Here is a 12,621-nt window from a genome sequence, read left to right on the forward strand (position 1 = left end):
CCAGCATGCAGCAACTTCTAAACAGTGTGAATCAGGAAGGATGTGATTTTTCACAGTAATGCATCACAAATAGACTCAGTTGTCATTTGTTGGGCTATTAGCTGCAACATCTGTAATCTGATTTCAACAAGTCAGCTGCAAAAAAAAAAAAAAAAGTCTTGGATCGTTTGGGCTGAAATTCTTCACAGTACATGAAAATACTTCAACAAGTCCACGGGTTTGTGCCAAAGCTGAAGCCAACATAAATGCTGTCTGCAACTTTCTTCACAGATATAAACTGCTGCGCCTAAAAATATGCCCCGATGACAAGAAGTCATGACTGAGCGTCACAGATGACTTCCTCAGCACTAATTCAGTTCTATTCAGAGTATTTTTACACTGAACTGCAGAGTTGCAAAGCCTTCTCATGTGATTTATCAATTGTGTGTCGTGACAAACAGCCTTCCCCCCCCTCTCCTCAGTCTGGACTCTGGTTTCTTACTGACCACAGCTGGCAATGCTGAGCCTTCGCATCAATAGGAGGAAAAAAAAAAAACCAATAGAAAGAGTTTTCTGGTTTGTGAAAAACCACAGCTCCCAGAAGAGATTAGTAGTACAATTCATAAGATGTGAGAGGCCTGCAGCCCGTTGCGGTAACCTGGTTAGTAACCATCTGTAGGGAGGGGGGGTTAAAAAAATAAAAGAGCAGAAGATGGCAAGGCTCGACAGATGTGGTAGAGAGGTAGAGGACGAGCGGCAGTTTCACTATACCTTGATCGAGGATTCTCTCCTTAGCGGTAGGCTTTGGGTTTGAGTGAGTGAACAGTTTATCTTTGTACTCAAGCACTGAGAATGAGGGCAACATAATGTCAGTATCACACCATCCACTATGAAGATATGGTTTCAGAATTATTACCATTTTAATGGATACATGATTATTACTGCCTGTGCTTATTGTTGATGGGACTCATTGAGGCATGTCCACCTCCACCACAGGCTGCAGTCAGCCATGTTTCCTTTTAAAGATTCTTTTTGCTTCTTATCTTCTAGAGTACATTCTTTTAGTTACTGTATTCTTATGGTGGGTTAAACTGTTGTTTAATCACTTTAATCTGCCAAACATGTGGAATTTAAAATAAAACATTTGTTTTCTAAAAATGTGAAAAAGAAAGCAAAAAATGTAAAAGGTTAGTCTGGCAAAACATATCACATTTTGTACTTTTTACTCTTTAAGTCCAACTCCAATAATCTTTTGACCGTTACCAGTGGTATTTTAGTCATTTTTTTAGCCCAAAAAAAAAAACCAAAACAACAACCATGTATCGTTTTCTAGATCATAGTTTCTGTAGTGTAACACAACTTTTATTAGAAATTCACCTCTGAATTGGCATGAAGCCCCCCCTTCCCCTCATCGTTGCTATCCCGTGGGCTTACAGCCCCTCAAACGCCTATTTTAACATTGCCGGTGCAGCAAAAACGGTGAACAATAATGAAGCTATCCAGCTGTACAGTTTTGAGCCAGATGCCACAACTAGCTAGAGCAAAGCGAAGACATACCTGGTGGATGCATCAGAATGGAGCAGAGCAGGGAGCTTGCTGTAATTTTTTCATCTTCTCCTGACTCACAATGATTTGAATGAAAAAATACTCAAAAATGCTGTTTTGAAGTAATTTCCTCTCTATAAGTCCTCTGTCATCAGAAAAATGCTACATGAACACGTTAAAAACACCAAAAACACCATTTTCATTGGAGTGGGTCTTTAAAACCCTAATCTCTGAATGAAAATTGTACAAAATAACCTTATCTTATGTGTTTGCTCATCGGCAGCTCGGTGGATATAAGACAGTAGGAGAGAACCCTCCAAAACATTCTGGGTCGTGCATCTTCGCTTTCAGTACTTTGCTGAGTCAGTCTGGATAAAACCTCAGCCTTTGACCTCACTGCAAAGCGGTGACTAACGGCTTTGAGATGCCTGGTCTCCCAGTCAAAACACTAAGTTCTGTTATTGCTCTTCTTGGGCTCACATTCCAATACAAGCAGTCACAGTGGTGTCACCCTAAGAGAACAGCGAGTTTTCATCTGAAGGAAAAACGTACAAAGCTGGCGTGTTGGGAAAACTATAGTTTGTACAACAGATGTTGTTGATTTTTCTTGCAAAGAGTCGTAAATCCCTCTGCCAATACTAACAAATAGTCAATTAATGTTAATACTCACTAAAACAATGTTGAAAGCCACAGAACCTCAGACGAAGCAACTTTAAGCACATTTTCAGGTATCTATCATTAAAACTGACATTTAATAAATTTTCCTCCATCTTTGGTTTTTATGATTGTTCCAATTTAGGTAAAAAAAAGATTGTAGTTTTACTTATTTTGGGAAAATGTTGCTGGCAAACTAAAAGGAGTCACCCAATCTGACCTTAGTAGAGCCACACACATTTTCTCTGCTGCCTTTAAGGATCAGAAGTCATCTCACAGATGTATTTAATGTTTCACCTGGTGGCAGGAGCAACACAGGTTTATCGAGTGGGGAAGGAAACATCCGGAATCACTCACCTCCTCTGGTAAAGCTATTCGAGAAGGGGGTGTCTAAATGGACAGGAGCCATCTTTTGCATTCTGGGCGTTCGTCTTTCACTCCCTAAAGAAAAGAACACATCAAAATTTAGAAGAGTGTTATCCGAATACACATTTGCTGCTTATTTGTTAGAATGTTTTATCCGTAACAGCTTTACTACGGTTTATTCAGGTGAGTAAAGGCGGGAGATGGATGGGCTGGACAGAGACCCCAGGTTGTCCTCTGATTCTAACATAACCTTTAATTGTACACACTTCCTTTGAAATCTTATCATCCGTCAGATTTAGCCTTTCACACAGTCCCTCTCTTTGTCTCATACACACAAACAGACTTAAAAAAAGTGCATCATAACTGCTGACCAACAGAAATACAAAAAGGAAAAGATGACTACCTGCAATTCAGAAACAAAACTGAACAGAGACTAATAAAATAGATCAGAGTGCAACTGTGCACTTTTTGTTTTTTATCAGAAGAAATGAACTTTGCGTGACCTCTGCCTCCTTTGCAAATAAAATCATGTACTTCCCACGGCAGAGCGGCGGCCACTCGAACACAAATTAAGGTCAAGGGAGGGCTCTGGAGCAAGGTTGGACTGAATGAAGGACTCTTATGGATAGAACACATGGTAACGTGTTTCTGCCTTCTCTAAACTGACGTGAATTCTCCACAAACGTGGATTTTATTGCAGATAAAGTGAAAAATGTATTTTATTGAAGACATACTCATTCATTCCTAAATAAAATTAAACTCACTGAGACTTTTAAGCACATTACGCTCGTGAATTGCATGGACAGCCCTGGTGAGGCACGTTAGGTGTGTGTGATTAGCATAATGGACTCAGAGCTAACAGACTTTCACTTTGTTTGGTTTTGACAGCCCTTTCTCATGCCCCCTGCTGCAGCCAGCGAGCATCAGTGATGACTGATAACGCTATCGGCTGAATTCCATGTTCATTCTCCGCTTTCAGCTACTGTGCAGGCAGACCCGTGAGGAAGGCTTGGTGGGAAAGTCCTTCATTAACACTCTTCTTAAGTAGGAGTTCAAAAATGTACTTAACCTCTGCAAAAATACGACTAAACTTTAAATTGATCAAATGCTGGTCACTTTATTTAAAAAAAAAAGAAAAATTCATAGCAATATTGCTATTGTTCTTCTCCCATTCTCTAAATCCAGCAGTTTTGTTTAACCCCTTGATGGCTGAATTTAAGAAAAAAAAACAGTTTTTGCTTAAACGTAGATGCTAAATTACGGTAATTTTGGAGCCAAACTGGTTTTAAGAAAGTACCTGGTGAGAGCCCAATGAGGGATCGGTTGGTCAGTGTGTTGTTTCCATTCATTTTGAAGTAGACAGGGATGGAGTTGAGGATAGCTTGCAGATACTTCTCCTGCTCGAGGCTACTAGAGGAATCCGAGGACGAGGCAGGAGCTGAAAACAGAACGTGAAATACAACGACCATCAAATCCACTGAAAAATGGAGAAAACACATTTAGAAAGACCTTAAAGGTAATAATGGTAATGTTTTTTTCAGACAGGAAGCTCACAGGTTGAAGAGGGGTTCTGCGACTTGAACAGTCCCACCACACTCTTGCCGTGAAAGCCTCCGGAGCGCAGCAGCACTGCTTTGGTGCGGGAATGCTTCCAGCACAACACAGGCAGCCGGTTGTGCCTGTAGCAGCGGGACACTTTATACAAACTGCTGTCTTGCACCGCCTGTGGAACAACCAGCAGTGCTGGGTAGCTGAAACAACACAACAAATAAAGACATTTCAGCAACAAAAATGCCAACAATGAATCTGTGCTACAGTTGAGATGCAGTCTAACAAATAGACTTGTTTCGGTTTCATCACAGTTATTTTTGATTACCGGTAAGCTTTTTTTAAACGGTGCATGCTTGCCTAAGCATTAAACATGGATTTCCATCCACAGCTTTCCTTTTGTTTTTTTCTGCCTAACCTTAAAAACGATGCTGCTGGAAGAACCAGTGCACTGTTGAGTCTTCTCCTCATCACAAAGTTGGCAAATGAAGGTTTTGTTTGGACTGTGGTGACCAACCTAAACCACTCTTCCACAATCTGAGCCTGATTAATCCTGGCACTGTCATTATGGAATATGCTGGTGCCACCAGGGAAGAAAAAAAACACGTTCTGATGGAAGGAGCAGCTCAGTGAAAATATTCAGGAAGTCCACCTGCTGTTGCCAGATGAAAAAATTAATCACTGCTGTACTTTTCCACTGGGATTTTTTTGCTTATTTGTTTAATTAAATGAAGGTTTTGACTTATTTTTGGACCAAGCTGTGACTAGTGGCATCAGCGGGTGTCTGGACAGATGCACTGGGAAATAAAGACCTTCTGCTGCGAATGAAAACACGTGCGAATCACAAAGGCTTTCTGTGAAAGTCGGTTCACCTGCGGCAGAGGGAGTACAGCCTGTTTACAGCTGTGATCCTGAACTGCTCGCCTGACTTGGAGCGAGATGAGCTGGCAGTGATGGTGCCCAGGCCCAGACGCTGGTAGTCACGGAAACAAGACTGTTCCACCAGCTGCTCCATAGTGGACTTCTCTGACGCCCGTAAGGTGCTGCTGGGTGGAGGCTCTTCGTCCGATACTGCAACAGACAAAAATCCACTGTTTTTGTGTCTCCACATTGACTCTTTCGCTGCTCGTTCATTTCTCTCACTTGAAATGTCATCGTCTTCATGATAGATCATCCGGCTGCTTCGGTCAGCCTTTTTCAGTGAATTCTGACTACCAAGGCCCATGGTGATCTTTCCAGCCCGTTTGGCTCCTTTGACTATGCTCTTAGACAGTGTTCTGTGATAAACACAAAGCAGAGGTGACATGCAAAAAGGAGTCAGAGTGGTTTCAAAATAAAACTTCTGGTTCATTTACAGTAAACAGGAAGCTCTGATGCAATTTCCAAAAAGGGGTTGGGCTTACTTGAGGCCAGTGTTACGCTCCTTCTGCTTTGGAAGGATCAGTTGAGGGGTTGTTTGTCCTGCTGCAAAGGCAAAGGAGCTGAAGATGGACTGAGGATAGCGGATTCTTTGGAGGTGTTTCCTGAAGATCTCCACCATCTCTGAGCTAACTTCCTCATCAAAAGCTACCTTTATTAGCTGCAAGAAAGCCATCATAACAATAATTGTAAAACCCAGGTCAGGTATTGCAACTCAACAATATGTTTGCCTAAGGAAGACATGGGATGGACTAAAGAACCCCCAAACATGGGGGGTAAAATCCAGGAATTTACAGTAAAAACTCTTAGAGCTGTACATGCATGCTTTACTACATAGATTGACTCTCTTCTGTGTATTAAATGCCTTCTTTAAAGAATGCAGAGTCCACTGCACAGTTCCACATCTGGTGTTATATGCACTCTTCCACCTCCCATTGGCGTGCTGTTGCAGCCTGGTTTCACTGGCCTTCAACTCTGCCTCATCAACCTTGAAAGTGGGTCTGTTATATAAACCTTGCTCATTTGTCGCAGCTGGGATTTAATGTGAGCAGCCTGCCTGAGTGTCAGTTACCAACTGCGTTTTCCGTTGCCTTCGACTGTATTTTATGGCGCTGGTTGTAACAGTTGTATGACAAACAGCATAGGGACAGGGCACCTTGTGTGTGCGATCGTCGTACGACTTTTTGTGTTCAACTTTGCTTGATTGTTTGTTATTTGAGACTCTAAAACTGCATAGAACTGATACAGGGAGACGTAGTTTGTTGCTAACTTACAACAGTGAGTCTGTTCTAGCAGTAGCAAAGAGCTGTGCTGTTCTCTGTGTCCGTGTAACATAGACTTCTTGTAACATCAAAAAAAAAACAACAGCCCAACAGGTGAGTTAAAGAAATGGGGTTTAGCCACAAGAGCTTTCAGGGTTAGTGTTGCTTGAATAGCACACTTTGACCAAATAGAGCCATCAAATGACCTAAAAGATTATTTTGTGCATTTTCAACTAAAGGAAATCAAGTAAATACAATTAAGAAAATTAATTGATAGAATCCCTTAGATTAAATTGAAAGAATGTGAACCTGGAAAGATGCAGACCGGAGCTGCAGGCCTTCCTGCATGTGCTGCTGCAGCTGGTTCTGAATGCTGATCTTCTTCTCTTTGGTCAGAGTGGACACAGGAAAGGCCCTGATAACCGTCTGCTCTCCCACTGCAGATGTACAAGGACAAAGATCAACATGTCTGAGCAAACAAAACCGTTAATCAGTTTAATCTGAATTACATTTTTAACCCTTGTGCCATCCTATGAGGTCAAGATGACCATTGACATGTTCTCCCTACCATGACAAAGGTGGATAAAGGTGGAAAGATTTCATGTAATCCATGGACACCAGTGAGGTTCACAAATCATTGAAGAAAAAAGGTTCAGAGCACTGTCTAGTGGGTCTAGATGACCCAACTCCCAATGTTAAAGTGCCTAGGATAGCACAAGGGTTACAATTTGACGGTAGGCTAAATTGAACAAAAGAGGCACAATGTTAGAGCATTTAATAATTTAAAAATAAAAAATTGACTAATTTAAAAGGTAAAGTCCAACTATTGTCACACATCAGAGCGTAGGAAAATGTGTTCTTTGGGTTTGACCCATTCCTTGGGGGAGCAGTGAGCTGCAATCAAAGCTGCACTTGTGAACAATACTGTGCTTTAACTCCTCCATCCAATCACTGAATGCTCCATGTCAAGCAGAGAGGCACTGGGCCCCATTTTTGAATAAATTTGGCATGACTCGACTGTAGACTCGAACCACGATCATCCCCACTCAGGGTGGACACTCTACGACAAGGTCACTGAGACAAATTTACTTCATGATCAATAAATACCTAGTGGGTCGTGAGGAATGCCTTTGAAGATTATGCGATATGTGGTAAGAAAAAGGGCCCCCTCTGCTGGTAGAATATGGGGGCCCCCGAGGAGGCCCCCAGTGGCTTCCTCCCTGCCGTCTGGGTCCAGCATCACCCGCAGCGCCTCCGACACAAATTCCTCACCAGGCAGCAGAGCTGGACGCAAAATCTTGGGCTGAAAGGAAAGAGCACCTCAGCACAGAACACACAAGCAGCAGTGTACCTGACTGCAAGCACGTACGCGCTCAAAGCCAGGCTTTCTTGATTGACAACAAGGCACAGAAAGCTCAGGGGTGAGTGGAAACATTTGCGTCAGAGAATCCGATTAAGGAAATAAATTCATCATCCCACTGTCAATTCAGTGCGCACCATGGCCTTGTTGGAAAAAAAAAAAACTCATGTGAACATCATCAGAAACATGGATCTTTAAAAGTACCCTAACCGGACAGCAATCATATAACCTTTTTAAACTAAAATCATCCAAGAAATATAATTTCCAACTCTCTGAAGAGATCATTTTTACATTTTGGCGCTCATGCATAACTTATAATCTGTTTTTTTTTTGCAGAAGTGGTTGAGATTTATTGAACTGAAGGCTGCTGTTCACCTTATGTTTAGAACTTTTGGATACTGACAGACAAACACTTAATTTTTAAACAAAAAACCTTTTTGTGTTTCCTATTTTCTTTTCTATCATCTAAAAGTGAAAACTGTGCCAAACCAGCAGCCAATGGCTTCACATTTTCCAGAAATCACACTCTAATCTTTCAGAAAGTAAATACTTCAATGGGTGCACAAGATTCTTTCAAATATTCCCAATATTACATGTAGATGCATCAAACTAAAAGGACTGAAGTAACAGGAAAAAAGAAATGGCTTTAGAGACCCAGTCTGATCACAACTGTGTTTTGGTTGTTTTCTTGGTATATTTTTCTGATGATGGAGGACATACAGAAACAAAATTCACCTCAAAACTGCATTTCTGAGTATTTCTTTATTCAAATCGTTGTGAATCAGTAGCAGACACAACAATGCTGTATAAAAAAAGGTGGTATTTGCTTCGTAGGAACTCGTGCTGCCGGGCCACAAGCTCCCTGCTCCGCTCCATTCTGATGCATCCACTGGCAGACAAATGGATCCATGTACGTTTTGGTTTTCCTCGTCTGAGCTGGCATCTGGCTCAAAGCCGTACAGCTGGATAGCTCTAATTTTGCTCGCCATTTTTGTTGCATCGGTAATGTTAGGTTGGGGTTGTGAGGGGCTGCAAGGTAGTGTTGGAGTGTGTAAACAGAGAGCTCTCAGCAACTGGGAGGGGAAGAGGATTGCTCCCTGGCAAAAGTCCCATCCACAAATCAGAGGCAACTTTCTAATGAAACTATGACCTAGAAAACTACAGTTTGTTTTCATTTGTCTAAAAACAGACTCATCATAGTTAAAAGAACACTGGAAACGCTTTAGAATAGCTCAAAAGATGATCAGAGTGGGTTTTTAACCATATATTTAATTTAAAAAAACTATTAAAAAAAGGCACATGTTAATTATCACATGGCATCTGGTACAACATAATTGAAGTCAGAAAGCTAGACTTTAAAGCAACAGTTGCTAGGCTAAACAGCTGGCAGTATTTCAAAGGATTTATTAGATTGTAGAGAATTCCCTCCATTGAGGGTTTTCTGTATGACATGAGCTCTTATGAGGTTTGCAAGAAAATTTGACTGATTCCTTTAGTTCAGTGACATTTGCTGGCGTTTTCTTAAGCGCCCCCCACTGCAGCATTTGTCTTCCCTTTCTCTCCCCCAGCTCTCATTTCCCAGCATGACCTGATTTCAGTCGAGTTTTAGCGCTGGCCTGCACTGAACTTCCAATTCATTTTGTGCAGAACAAACACAGGAGTTGGTGGATGACTATAAGGCTACAAGCTTCCCTGAAAACCAGCAGCAAACAAACCCAAATCGTCACTGCTTTTCTGGTGTAAAGCTAAATTGAATTTTTCACATGTTTTTTTTAGAGAGAAAAATGGCTTTTGTCCTGGCAATCACTCTGGAAAATATATTTCTAAAAAAATGTGTTCAAGTTGTCCTGTGAAAGGATTCAAGTTGAACACATTCAATTAGTCTGTAGGGATCTGTGATGTGAGGTTTTCTGTCTTGGGATGACCACTCACTAGATTTTGCCAAATACTCTGAATGTTTCCAATTTTGAACAATAATTTTCACTTCAGAATCTGTTTGGAAATGGTCTCCAAGATCACTGCAGATGTCGCTCCTTTTGTTTGGAGTAACACAATCCAGAATATTACAAACCAACAACAGTCCAAGTGTCCTACTTTATAAACCTGATAGTGTTGAACTCATACTTTACATTCCACCTCTGGATTGTATGTTGGATTTCTTTTCAGTACATGCCTATGTTATTTCATCAGAGGTTGTATTCATCCAATTCTTGTGATCTGGTATGGACAACATGATGATATATGGATCAAAGCCACACAAGGAGTAAAAACTATAAAGTGAATTGCATAAAACAAAACAAAAACAAAAAGTATGCAGGAACTGTACTTGGCTATCAGAGACGTCCCTGAGACAATAATAGGGACAGTTCAGTAGTGCACGAAAAAAAAAGTAACAATCATGATATTTGAAAGAAAAAAAATCTCAGTTCTTTCACTGTTTCCACATTCAAATTAAGAGGGGCACTGCATCCTCCACTGCGTTTAAGATACAGCCGACCTGAGGACAGAAATTAAAGGCCTTATGAATTTGTCCTTGACTAAACCCTTCATGCATCTCTTTTAGCAAATCTTGGCTACTCAAAAGGAGCATCTTAGTGTTTTATTTTAGTTTCACTGCCTCCAAACATATTCATCATGAATCTGGTGACAATCTCTAGGTTTTTTTCCTGCTTTTGGCATGATGCAGGCAGTTGGCAGTTCAGGGCAGAAAATGTTTCCTCGGTTAAACACGTGAACAGGAGACAGACTGTTCACTGTGGTTGCTCCATAGCGGTGCTGACATGTCATCTATCTTTTATTTTTTTTATTGAATTTACAGGAGATGGCAGACTTGTGGCCAAATACAAGAGACTAAGTAGTGAAGCTGGCATAGTGGAGCTGGAAAAGACCTGCACAGCACTGGCTATCTGCAGCCAAACAGTCTGTGAATGCAAGGCAAATAAAAAGAAAAGCCCTAAAAACTGCAGCATTGGACTTCAGCCATTAAAGTCCCACTCCGATCACCGTTTTATCCATTTTCAAAGCGTCCAAAAAGGTCTTTTAAATGTAATTATGTAGTTTTTAGCCAAAATAAAAAATAAAAAACTGTTATTTTCGTTGTACATCATAATTCATCATCAGAAATTCACCTTTGAGTTGTGGGCGGGACCTTTGGCGCAGAGAAACCCCGCCCCTCCTTTCCCTCACTGTTGCTAAGAGCTTAAAGCAGGGAGTTTGTGGCCCGCCCATCATATTTTCTATGCAACAAATATGATCTTTTCAAATGACATTTTTTTGTCTGCTCCTCATACACAACAATGTTTATAAAGAAATACTCATTAATGCAATTTTGAGCATCATTTTCTAAGTATAGACCCATCATCAGAAAAATGCCACAAGAACATGTTAAAAATACCAAAATACCATTTTCATCGGAGTGGGTCTTTAAGCAGTTGCTTTTATCCTAAACAGTTTAGAAGGTTTGTCACATTTACAAATGTGGGCAATGTGGAGTTTATTCAACAATGCATCAAATATCAAAATGTAGAAATTGAACCTCTGATTTACCGACCGGCCAGATTTGTAGTTTTTTTTTACATTTTTTATTTAGATAACTTCGTAGTTGGGAAACTACTGTTGATACTAATGAAAGCAATATATTGTAATCACTGAGATCATAAGCTTGGACATATTTTCGTTCACAATGTAGGCTTTTAATTTACAGCTTCTTGGAGACGATGCCCAGAACTATTAGTTTTACAGACAAATCGCGATCAGTGTCACTCACCTTCTGAATTGGAGGCAGCCTCCTGCTCTCCCTGTGAACTGCCTCCAAAGCCTCCATCTGCATTGCCACAATGCCTGTGGGTCAGAAGCTGGTATAAGTTTCAGCATCTACACACACATAAATGCACATGCATTTATGCACTTTGGGGGATGGGGGGGTGTCATTTGATACGTCAGGACCTAATCATCTCATTGGCTTCTTTGGATGTTAGCCATGGCTAAGAATACACACATTCACAAAGTGTTGTGCACAAAGGATGGTGGGAATCTGGGCAGTCACGGAGTGTGAATTCTGCACCTGGAATCATGCTGTGCAGGCTCTTGATGTGCTCTTGTGTGACTCCGCTCTCTGTGCACACCTTGTCGATGAAGCGGGCGACAAACCTGACCACAGAGTTTGCAACGTCGCTGTTTTCGGAGTCCTCAAACCCACTTTCTGTGTCAAAGCTCTCCGCCACACTGCCAGCGATGCTAAAATCAGAAATGACAGCCGTATTGAGAAAGGGTTTTTGTAAGACGCATATCAAAAAACTTTTGCAGATAAGTAGTTGGTATATCTGAAGTGCTGGTGAGAGTAATTACAAATTAGCAATGTGAAAATGCCTTCCAATGGTTAAAAAAAAAAAACTGTAATGAACAAATCATGTTTTCTAAAGGTTTATGGTTACAACATTTCTGGTAATCTTAATTTAAATAAGGCAAAAATACAGAAAACAGACTCAAAAAAAGGACACCACAAACTGTGAAGCGTTATCTTTAGTAACATCTATTACTCAAGTGCTTCTTAAACAGCATTAAAGTTTCAATAATAGCTTATTATTGGGAAATCCATAAAGTTGCTAAAGCAAGTTAACTTTGCCAAGAACAAAAATGTGGGGAAACTATTTTTTTTAAACTTTTAGGTAAATTCTGACTCGTGAAAAGGGGACATCTTATGCTTGAGGAGGGATTTTTCCACAACTCCTACTAAAAACAGTTGTAAATTTAAATGGGATTGATATATAGATATTTTTCTGCATTTAGGCAGCTCTACAGCTGGATAAAAAAATCCCTGTGACCAATTAAAGACACGTCCCAACGGAGGAAAATGCAGCTGATGCAGTATTTTGCAGTAGCAGTAGTGTGGGCCCACAGGATGTAGGTGGGATGGAAACTGACATTAGCTGCACTGCATTTGGCTAAAAAGAAAGGTATCATGTAGACCGTAAATTGTGTAACATCCAC

General features: G+C 40.8%; 1 protein-coding gene across 8 annotated transcripts in view; it reads right to left on the reverse strand.

Moving 5' to 3' along the window:
• The window catches only part of sbf2 (SET binding factor 2), an 89,066-nt gene that overhangs the window by 11,027 nt on the left and 65,418 nt on the right, over positions 1-12,621 (reverse strand). For 4 of the 8 annotated variants that reach the window (XM_023953460.2, XM_023953459.2, XM_078944455.1 and 1 more), the window contains exons 20-30: positions 11,696-11,868; positions 11,399-11,472; positions 7,380-7,575; positions 6,582-6,709; positions 5,496-5,671; positions 5,236-5,369; positions 4,965-5,163; positions 4,099-4,295; positions 3,842-3,982; positions 2,536-2,619; positions 751-825 (exon numbers count right to left, since the gene is read on the reverse strand). In XM_023953460.2, the coding sequence (XP_023809228.1) occupies positions 751-825; positions 2,536-2,619; positions 3,842-3,982; positions 4,099-4,295; positions 4,965-5,163; positions 5,236-5,369; positions 5,496-5,671; positions 6,582-6,709; positions 7,380-7,575; positions 11,399-11,472; positions 11,696-11,868 (1,577 nt within the window). The remainder of the gene's footprint in view (positions 1-750; positions 826-2,535; positions 2,620-3,841; positions 3,983-4,098; positions 4,296-4,964; positions 5,164-5,235; positions 5,370-5,495; positions 5,672-6,581; positions 6,710-7,379; positions 7,576-11,398; positions 11,473-11,695; positions 11,869-12,621) is intronic. The other 4 variants (XM_023953463.2, XM_023953462.2, XM_078944458.1 and 1 more) reach the window with 1 other exon arrangement.

Source organism: Oryzias latipes, chromosome 3 (genome assembly GCF_053564925.1).
Source record: "Oryzias latipes strain Hd-rR chromosome 3, Olatipes_Hd-rR_3.1".
NCBI classification, from domain to species: Eukaryota; Metazoa; Chordata; class Actinopteri; order Beloniformes; family Adrianichthyidae; genus Oryzias; species Oryzias latipes.